The sequence below is a fragment of the Eremomyces bilateralis genome, assembly GCF_010015585.1.
Source record: "Eremomyces bilateralis CBS 781.70 unplaced genomic scaffold P152scaffold_1, whole genome shotgun sequence".
Taxonomy (NCBI): Eukaryota; Fungi; Ascomycota; class Dothideomycetes; order Eremomycetales; family Eremomycetaceae; genus Eremomyces; species Eremomyces bilateralis.
In genome coordinates, this window is record NW_022985067.1 from 1,307,150 (window position 1) to 1,325,551 (window position 18,402).

General features: G+C 54.9%; 6 protein-coding genes and 1 non-coding gene across 7 annotated transcripts in view; 2 read left to right on the top strand and 5 right to left on the bottom strand.

Annotated features, from left to right (window-relative positions):
* Window positions 1-502, top strand: part of P152DRAFT_445388 (ARM repeat-containing protein) — a gene marked incomplete at both ends in the record, with an annotated part of 2,485 nt that extends 1,983 nt beyond the window's left edge. The window contains one exon of the mRNA XM_033677855.1: window positions 11-502. Within this exon, the coding sequence (XP_033538905.1) occupies window positions 11-502 (492 nt within the window). The remainder of the gene's footprint in view (window positions 1-10) is intronic.
* Window positions 503-553: 51 nt separating this feature from the next.
* On the bottom strand, window positions 554-2,989 carry P152DRAFT_453861 (polyamine transporter 3). Its single transcript, XM_033678467.1, has one exon. It carries the CDS (start codon window positions 2,650-2,652, stop codon window positions 781-783), a length of 1,872 nt encoding a protein of 623 aa, XP_033538906.1. The 5' UTR covers window positions 2,653-2,989; the 3' UTR covers window positions 554-780.
* A 969-nt stretch (window positions 2,990-3,958) lies between these two features.
* On the bottom strand, window positions 3,959-4,041 carry P152DRAFT_t6. The gene has a single exon. It is a non-coding gene; the product is annotated as a tRNA-Lys (tRNA).
* A 2,505-nt stretch (window positions 4,042-6,546) lies between these two features.
* Window positions 6,547-7,193, top strand: P152DRAFT_14033 (uncharacterized protein). Its single transcript, XM_033673847.1, has one exon. The coding sequence runs from the start codon at window positions 6,784-6,786 to the stop codon at window positions 7,138-7,140; it is 357 nt and encodes a 118-aa protein (XP_033538907.1). The 5' UTR covers window positions 6,547-6,783; the 3' UTR covers window positions 7,141-7,193.
* A 53-nt stretch (window positions 7,194-7,246) lies between these two features.
* On the bottom strand, window positions 7,247-11,224 carry P152DRAFT_469742 (SAICAR synthase-like protein; the record flags this gene model as incomplete). Its single annotated transcript, XM_033680917.1, has 3 exons — window positions 7,247-9,197; window positions 9,325-10,081; window positions 10,159-11,224. The coding sequence occupies 3 exons, from the start codon at window positions 11,222-11,224 to the stop codon at window positions 7,247-7,249; spliced, it is 3,774 nt and encodes a 1,257-aa protein (XP_033538908.1).
* A 2,240-nt stretch (window positions 11,225-13,464) lies between these two features.
* Window positions 13,465-15,973, bottom strand: P152DRAFT_510543 (uncharacterized protein; the record flags this gene model as incomplete). The annotated part of the gene is made up of 4 exons (XM_033682666.1): window positions 15,697-15,973; window positions 15,571-15,633; window positions 15,481-15,519; window positions 13,465-15,404 (listed from the first exon to the last, which is right to left on the bottom strand). Exons 2-4 carry the CDS (start codon window positions 15,593-15,595, stop codon window positions 13,465-13,467), a joined length of 2,004 nt encoding a protein of 667 aa, XP_033538909.1. The 5' UTR covers window positions 15,596-15,633; window positions 15,697-15,973.
* Window positions 15,974-16,462: 489 nt separating this feature from the next.
* On the bottom strand, window positions 16,463-17,692 carry P152DRAFT_387977 (uncharacterized protein; the record flags this gene model as incomplete). The annotated part of the gene is made up of 2 exons (XM_033675904.1): window positions 16,463-17,182; window positions 17,240-17,692. The coding sequence occupies 2 exons, from the start codon at window positions 17,690-17,692 to the stop codon at window positions 16,463-16,465; spliced, it is 1,173 nt and encodes a 390-aa protein (XP_033538910.1).
* Between the last annotated feature and the right edge of the window lie 710 nt (window positions 17,693-18,402).

The window sequence follows — 18,402 nt, forward strand, 5'->3', positions numbered from 1 at the left end:
CTTCCCCCAGATCGACCCCCTCCTCCTCTTCAACCCCCAACCCCTCCTCGTCCGCGCCGCCACCGAGCTCGTCTGCAACCTCATGGCCTCCTCCGTCGGCGTTGCCCTCTTCGTCGACGACTCTCGCGACGCCCGCACCCGCCTGCGGGTCATCATTGCCCTCACCGACGCCGACGACCTCCCCACCCGGATGGCCGCCGGCGGCGCCCTCGCCATGATAACCGAGTGGGAGCCCGGCGTCGAGGCCGTGCTGGAGCAGGAGAACGGCGTGCGCCGCATCGTGGGCATGTGCGGCGATGAGAGCGAGGAGGTGGGCATCCGCGGGTTGGCGTGCGTGGGAAATTTGGCGCAGGCGCCGGGGGCGATGGGGGAGCGGGGGAGGAAGCGATTGATGGAGGAGAAGGCGCTGGAGGCGGTGCAGGGGATTGAGAAGGAGGGGAGGGGGAAGGATGTGGGGATGGTGGATCTTGCGAGGCAGATTGCGGAGATTATGAAGGAGTGAGGGGGGATTTGGGAGGATAATGGATGATCGGCATGATTTGATGGATAGATGCGGCTGAATTAAAAGCTCCGTGTAGGTATATTACGCTGTTATGCTATGACTTCCATGCCATGACTTCCGTTGCTATTAGTTGTAAACTGTCCCTATTGATTTCCTCCGTCCAAGCCGCTAGATACGCCCTTCGCTCATGCAAGTGATATAAACCCAATAAATCACCGAATCCACTGACTTATGAAATCCGAGATCCCGCCTTAGCCACTCTTTCGACTGGCGTTACTCTACTTCCTTCCCAAGTCGGCACTGCTCCGTTTCTTAAAGCTCTCTCTCGTATTCACTCGGTCAATATCAAACGGGCTCTCGTCATACTCCCCCAAACCCTCCCCTCTCGTCCCCGTCCTGATGCTCTCGACGCGGGGTTGCCGCTCTTGAACTTCTCCCTCCTCCGCACCCTGCACCGGCGCCTCTTCCTCCATCTTCTCCATATCCCTTTCCTTCGACGCCACCCGCGCCGGGGTCTCCGCACGCTCCACATCCCTCTCCTCCTCCGTCTCAAACTCCCCCTCCTCCGGCGGCGTTTCGTCGCCCCGCAACCGGCTCATGAACGCATCCGACTCCGCCGAATACTTACACCGCTTCCGAATCCCGGCGCCGTATTTATAGAATAGAAATGGAAACGGCACGCACGCGAGCGCCAGGAACGCTGGGATCGAGCTCGCCCAATGGATGCCCAGACTCCGATACATATACGACGTGAACAGCGGGAACGCGGCACCGAAGCACGACCGCAGCACCGACGACGCGGCCAGCACGCTCGCGGCGAAGATAGTGTACGCGTCAATGAGGTAGTTCATCGTCCCGAGGAAAATCAGCACCATGCCGAACCCGAACGGGATGCCGGCGGCGACGCTTGCGGGCCACGGGATGGCCGGGTCGTTTGTCCAGGCGAACCAGAAGAGGCCGATGGGGAGGACGACGCCGCCGACGATTAGCATGGGGATGCGGGCCTCGGGAGGCGCGAAGCCGCCGTTCTTTTGGACGGCTTTCATGTAGTGCGGGTCGCCGATGAAGATGACGTAGGCGACGGCGAAGAGCATGCCGATAGCGACACCGAGGAAGGGGAGGCCGCCGATGCCTTCGGACCAGCCGCGGCCTTGCTGGTAGACGATAGGGTAGGCGCCGAAGAGCATGTAGAGGGTACCGTAGATGATGGCCATGTAGGTAGAGAGGATGAAGACGATGGGTTCGCGGATGAGGAGGATCCACGGGCGGGAGAGCGCCGTGATGTACAATTCTTTGACGGACGTCTTGCCTGTGTCCTTCTGGAGTTTGGAGACGTACACCTTGCCCGTGAGCTTCGACAGCGCCTCCGCACGCTTGCGGAGAAGCACGGGGGTGTACGTCTCAGGCACGAGGACCATGCCCACGATCCACAACGTCCCACTAACCGCCGCCAGCAACCCTTCCACCCACCTCCACCCCGCCGCGTGCCCGAGAAACCCCCCGGCAATCGGTCCCAACACCGGTCCCATGAACGGCGCGGCGCTGAAAATCGCCATCGCGAGCCCCCGCTCGTTCGCCGGGAACATATCCGCAATGACGCCTCCCGCGTTCGTGAGCGGGCTACTCCCGAACGCGCCCGCCCAGAACCGCAGGATGATCAACGTCCAGATGTTCTGGCTCCCTGCCGCCGCCGCATTGAACGCCGTGTACGCGGCGAACGTGCCCGCGAACAGGACCTGGCGGCCGTACATCTCGCTCAGTGGCGCCCAGAAGAGCGGGCCGATGGCGAAGCCCATGACGAACAGCGAGAGGCCCAGGGTCGCGACGATCTGCGAGCACTGGAATTCGGCGATGATCTGCCGGATCCCGCCGCTGTAGGCGGACGAGCAGAAGGCGACGGTCAAGGTCGCGCCGGCCATGCCCATGGCGTAGGTCCATTTAGTGGCCGTTTTCCAGGTCATCGGGTTGCGGGCGTCGGCGTCGAGCCAGCTGACGATGTAAGGGTCGGATTCGGTCCCGCTGCCGGGCCATTCGTGATCGATGACATCGGGGGTGAGGACGCTTTGGTCGCGGATCAGACGCCAATGGGGGATGCTGGTAGGAGAGTGTGGTTTCGAGTCCTTGGAGGACTCTGGGTTTGGCGCCTCCATGATGGCTGTGGATTCGTTGCGGCACCGATATGTGAAGACGGATGCCTTCTCAACAACAATGAGCTTAGCTCCAGCCCTACGGTGAAGAGATTGGGCGAATATGTTTGAGCCTCGAAGTGGTCGTGCAATGCCAGTGGTGCAAAAGAAGGATTAAGAGCAGTCCACCACCTATATGTAGACCACACTGAAGGATTGCTGAGGATACTCTCCTTGTAGAATGGTGTCCGCGCGGTGGATCAGATCGAACACTTCTATAGCCCGATCATTTCGATTTCTCATCCTTTCTCGCGTTTACGGTGGCGCCAACTGCCGATCTCCATGGATTGCATTGATTGTGTCCCCAGGGAGGTGAAAGAATAAATTACATCATGGACCATTTGGGGACCCATGTGACACCAAGCCTTAGAGGAGAAAATCTTAATGGTAGTTGAGACCAATTAGATACCCAATTGCAAAACTTAGTGTATCTTGAACGTGCCGAATTCCGAAGTCCGATTCGCTCTGGATGCCGATGCTCCACCGTACCAAGTCGGCCCGCAAGTCTTACACAATACCACGCACAACACCTTGCACAACACCTTCCAGAACATCTTATGTCCGTTCCTCCGTAGCCCCTAGGGGATATTTCATAACCCGATATCTCAACAACAGCATCATAATAAAATCTAAAAGTTGATAGATAGACTTTACTAGCCATTTTAAGCCTTTACTCAAATTTATAGAGCTCTTGCTATTGTAGTTGTGGATATATCTAGGTCATAGTCGATTTTTGCACCTTTCAGCACCTAGGATCTAGGTATATCTACCACTACAACAGCAAGAGCTCTAACTATAAATTTGAGTAAAGGCTTAAAATGACTAGTAAAGTCTATCTATCAACTTTTAGATTTTATTATGATGCTGTTGTTGAGATATCGGGTTATGAAATATCCCGATTTTGGTGAGATTTGAAGTTCGCAACTCGGTGGTATTCGCAGCTCCGTGGTGGATTACGTTAGAGTTATCAATTGATGGATCTCGAAAAATGGGTCGTAACGGCTCGGGGTCGGCGGTTGGTGGAAGCCGTTGCCGACCCTCCGCAGCTCCATAACAACTTAGAAGTAGTGACAACAGTCAACAGGGTAATGAGACAACAAATGCAAATACTGTATGGAGTATGTGGAGAAGAAATAAATAAAACAGTACCTCTGATATATCAGCAAAATAGAAGAAAATATAGCACCTAGCGTGTTGAAAAACACAGTCCTACAGCAGAACTAAAGGGGCTTGGGCTATGAAGATTGAATCAAAAAAAGCCAAAAAAGATAACCCACGGCGGGATTCGAACCCGCAGCCTTGAGATTCCTGGTTATAAGAGTCTCACGCGCTAACCAATTGTGCCACGCAGGCTAATGAGGATGAAAGAAAAATACCCTTCAAAGTATGTGAAGTGAAGTGAAGAAAGGAAAACGACATGAATTTAACAATTCCACTATCCGTGCCCTTGGACCGACCCACCACCAGATAATTCGAAGAAGGGATGGCACCAACAAATCAAATGGAAATTGACAGCATGCCTGCAGAATGAGAGGGGCCAGAGGAGGGGTCATGATGTCATCACGGATCCAAATGCAATATTATTATGTAGAGACGATCACAGGTATTCAGGGATGTACCTCGTCCGCGGAGTGAAAGCGGTATTCGTCGTTCATTGCCCTAGGATTCTCGGAATAATCATATTAGAATTACAGTCTATCAAGTAGATTGCTAACGGACGTATGTTGTGATTTTATCATGCCATCTGGTCCAGATTGTAGTTTGGTGGACCTGAGTGTAATATCGGAATCCCTAGTTAGACACTGCAGACTGCAGTATTATTTGTCCGCATCCGTACAACAAGGAATTAGATCCATCGCTGTGAGACTGGGAGGATGACAAATCCGATGGTTGTCTCCGACAGTGCCAATCCCCCCGATAAGGCGACAAGTGATAAATCCAAGTGACGAATCCTTTCCCAAGCCGCCGTAAATTCGGAACCGGAGACCGGTCGGGAGAGACATTTTCATAAAAGAATGATATATAAACTCCGGTTCCCCCTCTAACGCCTCACAGTGTAGATCCGGCTTCGTCTTGCGTTTCTCATGACTGCCAAGGGAGGTATTGCGTGTCGCAGGAACGTCGCGAAGAGTCACGGATGGGATTATGATCGTATTATCGTGCACTCGGGTGATCCGAAGGATTACACAGCATTGAAGTTTAAGTTCTGCGCCCGCATCAAGGTGGTCCACTCTCATGAGATCCCCGTCAATATACACATTGAGAAATGCTTCAACTCAGCTACTTGGACGGCCTCGCGGCCTCGATGCGAGAGAGACCAACACCGATTTTGAATTGAAACCCAAAAAGACGACTGGCTGGTAGTTGAGGGAAAAGAGAAGGCGAGAGAAGGAAACATGCAGGAAGAGACCACCGGATAAGCAACCTCAGGGCGCAGCGTCACGGCTTAAGTTCAAGTTAGGAAACAGGAGAGGGCATAATATTTACCTTAGGTGTATCTTCGGCCCGATCAAGGAACCAGTCTCAATAAAGTAATAAACATCCGAACTGCGCATGTGAAACATCGTTTCGGCCATGTCATGAACCGTTACCTCATGCCCTGGGAGTAATTGTTACAATCCTTCCGTCTTATCCAGGATTGCCATGACCGCCTTCATCAGGGTGACGCAGGTCCGCTCCCATCGATAGATTTGCTCTGAGCCTGTCTTAGGTACCTGTACTGATTGGCGAACCATTGTTTCACATGGAGATTGTCGATTTTCCGTTTTGAAATCCCGTTTCCACCCAAATGATTTAGAAAATTCCGACCTAGTTACATACTCATGAATTGCGATTCCCATCAGGAGGAAGAATTGGTAAGGCATTAATAAATAAATAATAGACGAAGAGTAAGCAGTAATTAAGCACTAAGCAGATGCTAGGATCGATCCGATGGGAGCTCCCGCTCCCGCTGCCCTAAATGTGGAGCAACTGACTGGGGCCACTGGTGCACCCGGCACCACATGGCGTTCCTGTAATCGACGTCTATGAGGGGGTGCTTTCCACAAACAATCTGTCGAATCGTGATCATTGGCCAAATGTCTGATATATATTGTAAGGAGGCAGCGACTCGGCTGTCCGAGGAGATACATGAGTTCCTGACCGCTACAGGTAATTTTCCTGGTAGCCAGAGCGGCTGCGGACATATCGTGTCAGTTCCTCGCTGTCTTGTGGGAATCTAAATCGATCTCGACCTACCAGGCAAGCATTACTACGTCCCTGAAATTCGTATTGGTTCAATACCAGTACGAAAATGGCCGACGATGTACATTCGAGTCCACCACTCTCAGAAGCGGTCTCAATGAACGCCGTTTCTCTTTCCGATAGAGGGAAAACAATCGCCTGGATCTGGCGTGGCATATGCTGAACCATGGGATGGAAGTTGCATTATGCGCCTATCGGCGAGAATCGGCGCGGATCATCGATCTGCGGACTGGTAATCACTAGATGGAGGTGGAATTGCGGACCGTGGACAAGCTGGATAAAACCTGGGATATGGGCCATCGGTATGGGCATAGATACATTGGTGGATGTTTGCCTTCTCTTTCTCCTGTATTTTCCTCATTCCTGCTTTTTAGGACTTTTCTGGGTGAGTGCTGTTGGTTGGGAGGGTAAGATTTGGTGATCATCCGCTAGGGGAAAGGGGCCCATGGTGTGGTTGGAGAGACCGTCCTCCTGGTGAGATCAGTCCTATCAGTATTGCTGATGAAATGCGAAACACAGATATAAATCAGCATCACCCACCAGATGAAGTTCCTCCATGTCCTCGAAGGGTTTTCCCGCCACCCGCTCACCATGAAGGGGTGGGCGCGGAAGAGGTCTATGCGTTACAAGCCGACGTACGGGAGGAGATGAAGGACTATGCGCGGATGTAGATGTAGAATGACGGTACGTTTAGCCCCTTTCTCCTACATTCTTGTGGTGTGGATCCCTCCTCGGGTTGGCAGGTTGGATTCAGTTGGCTGCAATGATCGAAAATGGTTAGGCATCTGTTGTGTGGGCGCAGAAGCTGCTAGATGCGGAGTGAGGTAGAAATAGTCAGATAATAAAGAAGCAATGACCAAAGGCGTGCGACTGATAATCCTGCGCTCTGAAAAGGAAAGCGCCCCCCTGAATTTACTGGGTTTTCCATTTGTCGTGCTTGGCGCACCGCTCATATATATATACATGCCCGTACACTCATGCGATCCTGCTGGATGCGAATCCAGCCAGCTCTCAACCACGGAAGCTCATTCTAGGAAAAGACGAAAAAAGCCGCGAAGTGCACGGCCAAAAACAATTTGTTCGATCGTCGAATTAAAAGCGAAGAAAACAAACCCTCGAAACCTGAAGATCGGAAACCGGACGCTAATAATGCTGAGGAGCCATTGCCCACCACGCCAGAACGACGCGCGACGCGTCCCGGACCCATAGGTCATCAAACGCCGAAAGGCTGATGACGACGATAAAACGCAACGATAATAATAAAGCACAGCGAAAGCGAAAACGATCCGTGGAACGCATCGCAAATCCTCCTCTTTCACACGCTCACCTCTCCATCGTCCCCTCCCAGCACATCCTCCCATCTAGTACCCGCCGTCCCCCTCATCTCTCCCCGCTGATCCACGCTCATCCCCTCTCCCTCACCACGTTCCACCCACTCCCTGTCATTCAGCTCCGCCCATATGCGCTGGAAATACAATCGCAGACTACGCACTCCGCGCAGATACCCGCGATCAATCCCGTGCACGTTGTGCGGCGGGCATCGAATCGACCCCTCCGGTCGCCCCGCTAGGTCTTCCGCGGTCACGCAGTTCGCGAAATCGACGATCTTCAGGCGGATGTGCGGCGTACGCGTCGGCTGGGGCTTGGACGGGGACGGGTCGGCGCTGCTGTCAACCGAGGCGCCCGAGCCGACCGCTACTTCCTCCCTGGCCGCCTCAAACTCGACAGCGCTGTCATACAGCATCAACAGACTGCTCGCGTAGAACCGATAGCCAGGCAAACTCCAGATGATGTCCTCAAGGCGGGCCAACTTGTCAAGGATGACAGGGATATGCCGATTCGCGGGAGAGTAGCTGTGTCCATCGAAGAAATACCGCTTCAGTGCGTCCTGGAACTCCCGTCCGGATTTGAGGTCGCGGCCGAAATACTTGTCTTCGAAGATGTAGGACTGCGTCTTGTTGCTCCACACCTGCATCCCGCACACCCGAACCCCCAGCTCGCGCGACGTCGTGGATTTGCATTTGCGTCGCTGAGATCGCTGCTTTTGCGAGTCCGCTTCTACTCCGTATTGGCGCGTGCCCATCTTCAGGTCTAGCACGCACGGTCGCGACATCCCGGCGGTGAGATCTTCGAGGAGGATGAAGTGCTCGACGCGGGCGTCAGTCTGGGTTTGAGACTGGATAGGATTGAGTGGAGTCGTGTATGGGCTGGGCAATTTCTCTTGCTGGGTTCGGAGCGGGGCGTCAGAGCGTTCGGATCGACCGTTGTCTTCTCGGGTGCTCGTGCGGATCGTGCTCTCAGAGGAGTGGGAGCCCGTGGAAGAGGTATGGCTGGATGCGTGAGAGGAACTGGCCGTGAGCCGAGTCCGGTCTTCCCTCGGGGCCTCGTCTTCGCGGTCGCCGCCATACCCCTCGTCTTCGTGGTATTCAAGAGCGGTGCGCTTGTTGGTTTCGAGGTCGACGAGCGTGCGTCGGAGGTTGCCCCCCGAGCGTCGACGTCGTGGAATTGAGATTGCTGATCGGTTGCTAGCCTCACCCGACTCCGTATCGAGCGCCGCACGCGATCGAGATGCTGCCTCTCCGGCGAAGCCGGATCTATCGCCGGCAGACTGGGACATGCTTGGAGGTAGGGAACTGGTATCGATCGACAACGACGACGTATTCGTGGTGGACCCCGAGCCATTCCGCCTTACACTGTGGATGTTGGATGAATCAATGCTACTCCGGCGATCCGACATGGATGACGCCGCCGAGAAGGACTGAGCTTCCTTGAAGGCTCGAACTTTCGGGTGGGTGCGCTCTCGTTTGGAGTGGCGATGCACGGGGGAAGGCGAGAACACCTCTCGTAAGACTTGTTCCTGAAGCTTACGGTTCACAGTAGTCGCTCCCCATATAGCATTTTGTCTCATTGCCAGCCGCGATGGACTACTATCAGTCGAAGTGCTTGTGTCCAGGGCAGCATCATCATCGCCCCGGTGCAACTGCGTCAAGAGAGATTCATTTCGACCTCGTTGCCGTGGAAAGCCGAACAGATCTTCAGGGATAATGTGCCGATTGTTCTCTAGGATCACTTGCGGTACCTGGGCGTGCGCTCCGGCTTGCTGATGGCTGACAATCCGTGGCTGGTTTTTCACTAAATGCTTGAGTGGCAACCCCTCGTCTTGGCGAGCCGGATCCTTCGACTCCCCTTCACCAGCCGGTTGCTCCTGCTCGGTCTTCCTTCGTTTCGAAGGTTTCCGATATGTCACATTGAGGACCCCGATATACCTAAATACTGCATATTAGCATCGGCACACAGGAACAACAACCATGGATATGAGGGGGACGAGGTTGGGGAGGTATCTTGGCTGGGTCTCAGCTTCAAAGCCAGCAAAGGAATGATAAGGTATCGTACCTGGGCAGAAAGTCCAGCAGCTCCGGGTGATGCAACTCCACGGTCTCGTAAAACTCATTTTCACGGTTATTGAGCTGTTTACAAACGGCGGCGCGAGAGAAGCGGTAGACGGTCGAATGTCCGCCGACTTGATGATCGAACGGCTCGAGCTCGACGGCACCGAGGGGGGCTGGTGGCTTCGAACGGCTACGATATTGCGACTTGGTTCGTCTTAGCGGTGCCGGTGTCATGTCGAATTCCTCTACTGCACTCAACTCATCCACCAGGGCTCTGTTGGAGTCTTCAAATGGCTCACGGGAAGGACCCTCGTCAATCGGATGGAGACTCGGTTCTTCCGTAGCTCGACGACCGACTTCGTGGAACAGCTGCTTTTTGTCCTGGGACTTGATGGAAATCTCAACCTCTCCGGGGCTTTGGCATAGTTCGTCGGCCTTCCACGCCGTAACCGCATCCTGAACCGGGCGAGGTCGAGTTTCGATCGGTATACCCTTTTTGGGCGACGGTGTCCGGGTCTCTTCTGAGCCTTCTTCATTGAGAGTAACCTGACGATGAGGGAAATACAGTGCTTTTGATATCTCGCGATCGGAGTCGTTTTCATCCTCTGCTGCTTTCTTGAGGGTTATCAAGGTGCTAGGTGAGTCTCTACCCAATGATGATCTTGGTGTATAGGGACGTCTTGGTTTGGTGGAAGGTGAGATGATAGGCTCAGGAGACTGAAGTACGCTGTCTTCCGGGACTGAAGCCTGTTGCTTGTTTTCTGCTCAACCGTGTATTAGCATCTATCGTCCTCATGGATGAATGCAAGGTGAGTTTCATTGGGGGTCCTCTACTTACTTGGTGTATCACGTTGATGGGCTTGGGCTAGTTCAACTACTTTCTGTAGCTTCGGTATCCCGGGAGACTCTTCCTCGTCGTCTCGTTCATCGACCTTTCGATGCTCCCTCTGCGATTGTCTCAGAGACGCTGCAGCCATCAACTCGCGTAGGTGCTCAGTGCGTCTCTTATCCTCCGCAGCCTCGTTCTCCTTGAAGATCCCTAGGGTATGACTTGCTTTGCGACTGCGCGCAACCGCACTCATATCCGCCTTGGGCAAGGTCGCTTCGATCTTCTTGTCGACGTGCGACGACTGAGCCGTTTTGCCCCGGGCCAACGTTGGCTTTCCCTGTCGCCATGACCTGTATATTTTTCGTTCTTCTTCATATTGCGGTTCTAGTGGCGGTGACTGGCCGCGACTGCTGCTTGCAGCCGAATGGGTAGTCAGGGTCTTGATGGAACTCGGGCTGCTCTTATCTATGGTGTGCGGGTCGTGAGGTTCTATGGTATGGGACTCCCCGCTTGTGCCAATATACTGCCTCGGACTGGGTTGATCGTCCGAACCGTCCATCGCTCCAGGAGGCCTTGCAATGTGCCGATGTACGCCAATTGGATACGGCATCGGCATTGGCATGGTGGAGGACGACTGTTTCCCTACACGATGCTTTTGCAGAAATATCGGAGGCTCCTTCAGCCTCTGGGCTGGGATCGCCATCTGCTTGCTCTTCTCAGTCGGAGATCCAACATCAGCTAGGCTTTCGACCACCGGAGACAGCCGAGGAGAGGATTCTGGCGATTCACGCGTGCTGTACGTAGTGGCGAATATACTATCGCGCTCGTCCAATTGCGGACCCTGGGTGAACTTGGATCGAAGGGCTTCGGCGTTGATCGGGGTGGTTTTCGACCTCGCCTCGGATGCGAGTTTGACGGGTGTCACGTCCTCACCGTTCGAGCTGGCGGGGTGATGCATCGGGCGGTGGCCGTCAGCAGATGAGGAATTGAGGGTGGAGATGTCGCGAGGTCCGCCATGGCGACTCGCGAAGGCGGGTCTTGCATACTTATCGGGAGGGCGGGGTGGGTTCGCCATGTTCGGGACATTGGAGAGACCACACTCTCACGACAACGAACCGCCTAGGGAGGGGTGGGTGGATGAGAGAGGACGCAGCCACGGTGTCGGTGCGTGCTTGTCACTGATCTACTCTGTCAGTCCGCACAGTGGATGTCCGTTCCGTACTCTTCATTCTTGCGATTATCAAGGGATGTGGGGCGAGGATGAAGTGGTGGCGGCGGGCAAGGACCGATCGGTGTGAATCAATACGTACCGGTGGAGAACCCCACGGACAATAACACGAGTTGTCAATCCAAGCTCGGCGATTGCGATCCAATGGCGGTATAAGATGGGGTGGTTGCAAGCGGATGCGTGAGTCGGATGGTGGAGGTTAAAGCGTCGAATTTGTTGCGATGGATGAAGGAGGAAAAGAAATGGCGTTGGAAGTCAATTGGCGATCGCACAACGCGGAACGACAACGAGCATGACGTTTTGGGCTTGGCAGATTTCGTATTGTTCTCAACACCAACTGGGGGGATTCGGATGTAACAACCGGAACTTTCTATTCCTATACGCTCGACCGCTGGATTCTGTGCCTCTCTGTTCAAGTCCGGAACCTAGATGAACCCGATATTATAGGTCTGATGGCTGTTCATCTATCGTCCATTAATGTTCTTCCTTTCTACCCACGTTTTCTCCCCCGTTCATTCCGCTGGTACTCCGCACAGCCCAGGTAGTGGATCACCCTTCCAGCTTGTCCAGGTCCCAGCAAATCTTTCCACCATGCTGCAGTGGGACATATAAAATAGTCTTCCACATACATATGTACTTGGTACTATGGATGATCCAATCCGCATGTATCCTGGTCTTCATGTTCCAATGTCTCGTCCTCATCCATCATCAATACGATCCCAAAGCCCTATTCATTCCATTGTGTATCTCCCTGGACGATCCGCCCATCCATCATTCACCGCTGCTTTCCAATCCCGAATCCCATTGATTGAATCCATCGACCATTTCCTTCCAATCATCCAAGAACGTGGTCCAGATCGTGCATATGCCAGGGGGACGCGGGTCCTGCCCTGCTGGGAACCTACGTCTGGCAGCGCGTTGGAGACGATTGCCGCCCCCTCGACCGCGATAGACGCGGGTGCTTCCGGACCTCCGTTCGTGATCAACGACCGATCTGTTTTTATATTCAGATGGGTGGATCCTCGGCCTTGCTGGTTCATGCGTTGCCTATAGTCCCTAGGCTATCAACGGACCTTCGGCCCCTTCGATCGCCACCAGCTCCGTCGTTAATGAAAAGGTAGTGTATCCGGTACTCGTTGGATTATTACTTCGGCGTGTAACGATCAAAGCTCATCGGTTGAGCCCCCGCATTCAATGGACGAATTCCTTTCTCTGAGTCGTAGGTGCGCTATTTTCTTGTCCTCCAGTACTCTATGCCGGCCGATCCCTGCCTGAATATAAATACTTCGTAGCGTCATCCCGTTGTTTAGGCTCCATGAGTGATTTCTGGGCGCCTTTAACCGCTTCGATCGTTCGACAGGTCCTTAAATTCCGGTTTAAACACTCAACGCGACGGTCCGCCCGATTTCCGTTCAAAGAGACGTCCAGAAGCCCAACACAGATATTGCGAGCCTCTTACCCATCATACAAAGCTCTTGCCAAATCTAGACGCCCCTAGTACACTGACAAGCCAAAGAATTATCTCTCCGCAAAAAAACAAGAACAAAATATACGCCCCTGCCCGGACTCGAACTTCCGATGTGCATAATTCGAGAGATGAACAACTGGTCCGATCCTTGGATGGCCAGCTGCCTCTCTCCCCTATAGACTTCCACAGCAGTTTTATCGGCTGTACTAACGACCCGGCCGTTTTCCGCTGGGAAGATTGGGTTGGAAGAGTATATATATTCGATTCTTATTCATCGTAGAAGGGGGTGAATGGATCCATTTGGAATTGGCTGGGTTGCGTCGATTAGGGAGGGGAATTGCACAGTCACGTGGAGCAATAGGTCATGGCGATTGACTGGATTGTGTTGGTTTTTTTATGGTTACTCTCCGGATACCATGTCGTCCTTCTATTTAGCTATTCCCACTGCCCGACGCGAGGCCCTTGCTCGCCTCCATGGCTCACTCACCTCACAATGGATGGACCCATGCGCGAGGGAGCAAGCCTTCCATTTACGGTTCTCAATTTCCCGCGGATCAACACCCTTCCCCCCCCCTACCTCCCCTCAAAGAAACGCGTACCACCCCATCCCTCACCGCACTCAAGCCCACCACCCCGACCCCTGATTCCCCTCATACGGATTCAGGTATTGTATCGCCTCACCCACCACCTGCTCCACCTCCACCTCCTGGGTCCCCTGCCCCGCATACTCGAACGGCGCGTGCGCCTTCCCCACCATTACGCCATTCATCGGTGATTTGCGATGGGTGGTAGATGATGGCGGGGCCCATGAGGTGGCCACCAAGTTCGAAGGCGCAGGTGGGTATGCGTTGATGGCGTTCCATCCGGCTGTGGCGGGTGGAGGTGCGGTGGTGGGTGGGGAGGGAGAGAAGAGCGGGTGGGAGGTGGATTGGGTGGGCGTGATGGTGGGGTCGTTGCGGGGGGGAGGGTCTGTGGATTGGAAGACGTAGGGAGGGTCGCCGTTGAGGATGGTGGTGAAGGAGTCGGTTAGGGAGAGGCTTCCGCGTTGGTGCTTGTGCGGAGGAGAAGGGGAATGAGTCGAGTCGAGGCCCTGGGAGGTGGGGACGCGCTTTTTGGACTGAGGGTTGTTGCGCGGTTGGGTTGGGAGCTCGGTGGCGGAGTGGTGGATTGCGCCGTTGCGGGGATGGTCAAGATGATGAGGCTCTGGGGCACGGAGATATTCGCCGGGAGACCAGGAGATCCTGCCGTCGTCGGATAATTCCATAGCTTGGCCAGCGTCGCCATCATGCGCGTGAATCTCCTCCTGTAGAGCTTGCTCTATGCTTCGCTCCAACAATTGTGTCTGTTCCGTTTCGCTTCCAGGTTCCCCCGCCACGACCATTCCGGCTCGCTTTCGTTCCCCTTCCAGCCCCTTCTGCCGCCTTCTCCTCTCCATCTGCTTCCGCTCATATTCCTCAATCGTCAGCACCGCCCCATGGTTTCGCTGGTGGATCTCGAGAATATGCTCCTTGACCGTCTTCCCTTCGGTATCCCGATCATCGGTGATGGCGGAGTTCGTCACTTGGTCCAAGTACTCGATGTCCTCGCGATTCGGCTCGAAGAACCAACGGGTGTTCGCGATGCTGGGACTGAACGAATCACTCGGGGCGCTCGATTGCGCAGAGAGTGGCGGGGACACCTCCATCGTGGACCGACCCGGAGCGTACGCGAAGTTCGGCGAAGTATGAAACCCACCGCTTCCCATCCCCGCGGAATTCTTCCCTCCCCGACGCGGCGGAAGGCCCGCGTCATTGATATGTTGAGCCATCCCGTCCATCCCCCGCGCTAGATGCACGTCGCCGGAATCGCTCAGCAGAAAGTTATTCCGCACGGCCTTCATGATCGCCGCCTCGGATAGGTGGCGGGCCTCGGCGAGCCCGTCCTCGAGCATGTCGGCCGCTTTGCGCTTGCGACGGACGTCGTGGGCGCCTTGATACGCAACGCGGAGGCCTTCTTGGGAGAGAATCGTCGCGGCACGGATGCCTTGATCGACATGGTTGAGGACGCTCCGAAGGTCAATAGGGGGACGGGTGACATTTCCTTTCCCAGAGGAAATTTCCTGCTGGGAAGATGCAGCGAGGAAATCCAAGTCTTCAGTGTTAATATCCACAGCATAAGCCCGTCCGTCATGTGAGGCTAGCAAGCTCTGATCATATGCCCTCGCCATATTCACCGCTTCACTCGGGATGAATCTCCTCCCCACGACACTGTTTGCCGCGTTCTCCGAGTTGACCTGTAAGACCTCTATATCGGGGACAGAATCTTGAGGTTCCTCCAACACCGGCCGCTGAGGGGGACTTTCCCACGGATTGGCCCAGCCTTTGTCGAAGGGTCCCCGGAGTTCTGTGCACAGTAACGGAGGGAGATCGCCGGTTTTGAGATATTGGTTTTTGATGTCCTGGATCCTTCGGAGTCGAGCTTCGCGGTCGTCGAGGTCGGTCGAGAGGGTTGGTCCGGGGTTGGAGGTCTTGGATTGAGCGGAAGGAAGATGTCTGGATGGGGAGGGGTGATTTAAGGCAGCTGGACAGAGTGTATTAGAATCACGGCAGTACTGGTAGACATATGATATTTAGAAAAGGCATATGAAGGGACTCACTTTTGTTTTTCGAGTGACGATGCTGGGCCCCGATACGTTCTATCGATCTCGGGTTAGCGCTGGACCAGATAAATGGGAAGTCAACAATACCATGGAGCGTCTCGTCCCTCGCCATATGTTCCCGTGAATCGCTAGATAAGTAGGTAAGGAGACCTGTGGACTGTGATGAGGACCAATCCCATTGCCTATCGCAAATTAAAGCGAGGGAGAGCCAACCTGTGTGCTACGGAGCCTTGTCTCTGCTATTCATGAACAACCGCACAGGTCCACAATGAGTCGACAATGAAAGCGGTATATTATATCCGATGATGACCAAAGTGGACGCGACGAAGTAGCCGCAGCTCAACCAGAAGCAGATGCGTGGTCGTCAACCAACCTCCCCGTCGATGCATCGACGCAGGCAACCATGGCGATTGCCGGGCGGAGATGGGATGGGGGTCCTTCACTCTTCACCTAAGCCCAGCCGGACATGGGGGTGGGAATGGACTGGCTTGCGGACACATGGGGGGTGGAGAGGAGACGGGACTGGGCCGGGGGAGTTGGGACCCCCACCACGTCCACCACCGTCGCTTTGGGGGCTGGTGGAAGGGGGGCCGGCTTGTAGCGATGTGACAGGTCGGTCTCGCAACATCATCTTTTTACGCTCATTCGGTGATCGAAAGGTGAGGATGGAAAAAGTCAAGATGAGATCGTCGAGGATCGGGGATTTCTAGGAAGATTTACTTGGCGGGATCGTCATTGGTCCGGAGGTGTTCTTTGTTTAGTGATATTTTGAGCATCTCTCCTGTTCAGACTACATATATGGTCTATGTAATGTCGTGAAATTTCCATTATGATGCTTCATGAGTGAATCGTATCGCTAAATTGTCCGTTGCTGAATTTATATGACGAGGGTTCGCAATGTCTTGTAAAAACCGTCAGTACCGCACCATCCCCTTATCCGTACCCATCCTGAGCATGAAGGACATGTCCGATGCCAACACTAACACCACGCCGCCTTCTCATTCGCAACCCACTGGACGTCGTCCCTCACGCTCTCCCCCTTCCTCTCCCCATACCACCTTAAACATGGAATACTCTCCGTCTCCCTCTCCTCTACCCTACACCCCCCCTCCAATAACCTCCCCGCCTCCACCACCACCTCACTCGGATTCCACACCTCCACCCCCTCCATCTGCCACCCACTCGCCTCTCTCCTCGCCGCGTCCAACACCGCCGCGATCCCCCCTACCCACTCCCTCCCCTCCCCCACCGCCCCTCCATCCGCCCCGTCCCACCCCTCTACCACAATCCGCAACACATGCAAATGATTCCTCTCAGTGTTCGTCCCATCCGCATTATACCAGCTGCGCAACCAGTAGCACCACACCCGCTCCCCCTCCTCCCCGCAGACCGCGCCCCGCACCTCCGCCGGCCGCCCGAATGTCGCGGTGGCAATGACGTCTTCGCGCACGTGGTGCCAGCCGAGGAGCTCGGCGGTGGTGAGGAAGGTGACGAGGGAGGTGGAGGGGGAGGCGGCAGAGGTGGGGGGGAGGCGGTGGCGGAGGAGGGATTCGTCGAGAGTGCAGAGGGGGGGGAGGGAGGAGGTGGTGAGGGGGCGGGTAGGGGGGAGGGAGGGAAGGGAGGGGGTGGTGAGAGGGATGGTGGCGAGGTGGAGGTGGGTGGAGGGGAAGGGTTGCCAGCCGAATTGGGCGTAGTATTTCTAGGTTGGGGTTTAGATGGGAGGTTAAGGAAGAAGGACGGGAGGGAGGGAGGGTACCTTGCCAATGTCGGAGAATAGCACGCTGAATAGACACTCATGCTCCTCAGTCTGCCAGTGCTGAAGCTTCTTACCCAGTTCCTCCATCATGCGCCCCGCGTAGCCTCGTCCCCGTAACTCCGGCCTACAGAACACGCTCCCAATCCCATGCCCAACCACATCCTTTACCTTCCCCTCCCTCGCGACAATCCCCCGTCTCTTGTACGTCTCGCAGCTCGACAGCACCATGCGCTCCTCCCCATCGCCGTCCACCAGCACCCAGTACGTCATGTTCGCCGGCGTCAGGTAGTCGTACACCGCGTCCTCGCGCACCAGGTACTGCTCGATGGTGAGGTTGCCCCGCCATGATTGTCCATTGTTCGTGAGGAAGGCGCGGCGCTCGGAGGGGGTCGGATGGGCGAGGTGCACGGAGGGGGATTTCGCGTCGGGGAATTTCGAGGGGACGGTCGCCATTTGGATGGGTTGTGCCGCTGTTCGGTCCCGGAAGTCGAAATGAAGGATCTATGAGTCGAGAGTCTTGGGGTCCCGGTCACTGATTCTATATGCTGAATGAAATATCCCGATGGAAAATCCTTCTCTTGATGTATGCACGGTAGGGAGGCAACGAGCTGGAAATGCGTCACACGGTCTATTGCGTCTACCGACTGCAAAGCAAAGCAACGAATAAGAATCCCTCGCGTCGTGTGCGTGACCCGTACCTCTAATGGTCTAGTTTCCGAGGGATAGCACGATTACTCGAGAAGATGGCAAACATCAATGAGCATGAAGTTGGACGATACTGCGACCCAGTGGAGACTATGCGGAATTCTGGTTGCCCGATGCCATCCGTCGTGAAGCGATGGGGACAAATTAGCGATTGTGGGCAATGTCAAGCACCCGGTGATGGCTGATGGGGAGGTTGGTTGCTACAGCGAGCTGATTGCGGTCGCGAGCGATCGGGCGCTGCTGGACTCCTGCTGATGCATCATGCCCAACATGGTTCTGGGCTTGGTTCTAGACTTCTAGCCATGGGAGCTGCCAATCCGTGTCGTGCAATCCTGCGATTGAGATGCTCTGGAGCTGCAGGAATTCCTTCTGTCGCATCGTTATTGGTGTGGGGTTGCAGAATCCAGACCCAATGGGCAGTGGTGTATCACGCATGAGGCCATGACAGATTCTTTGAA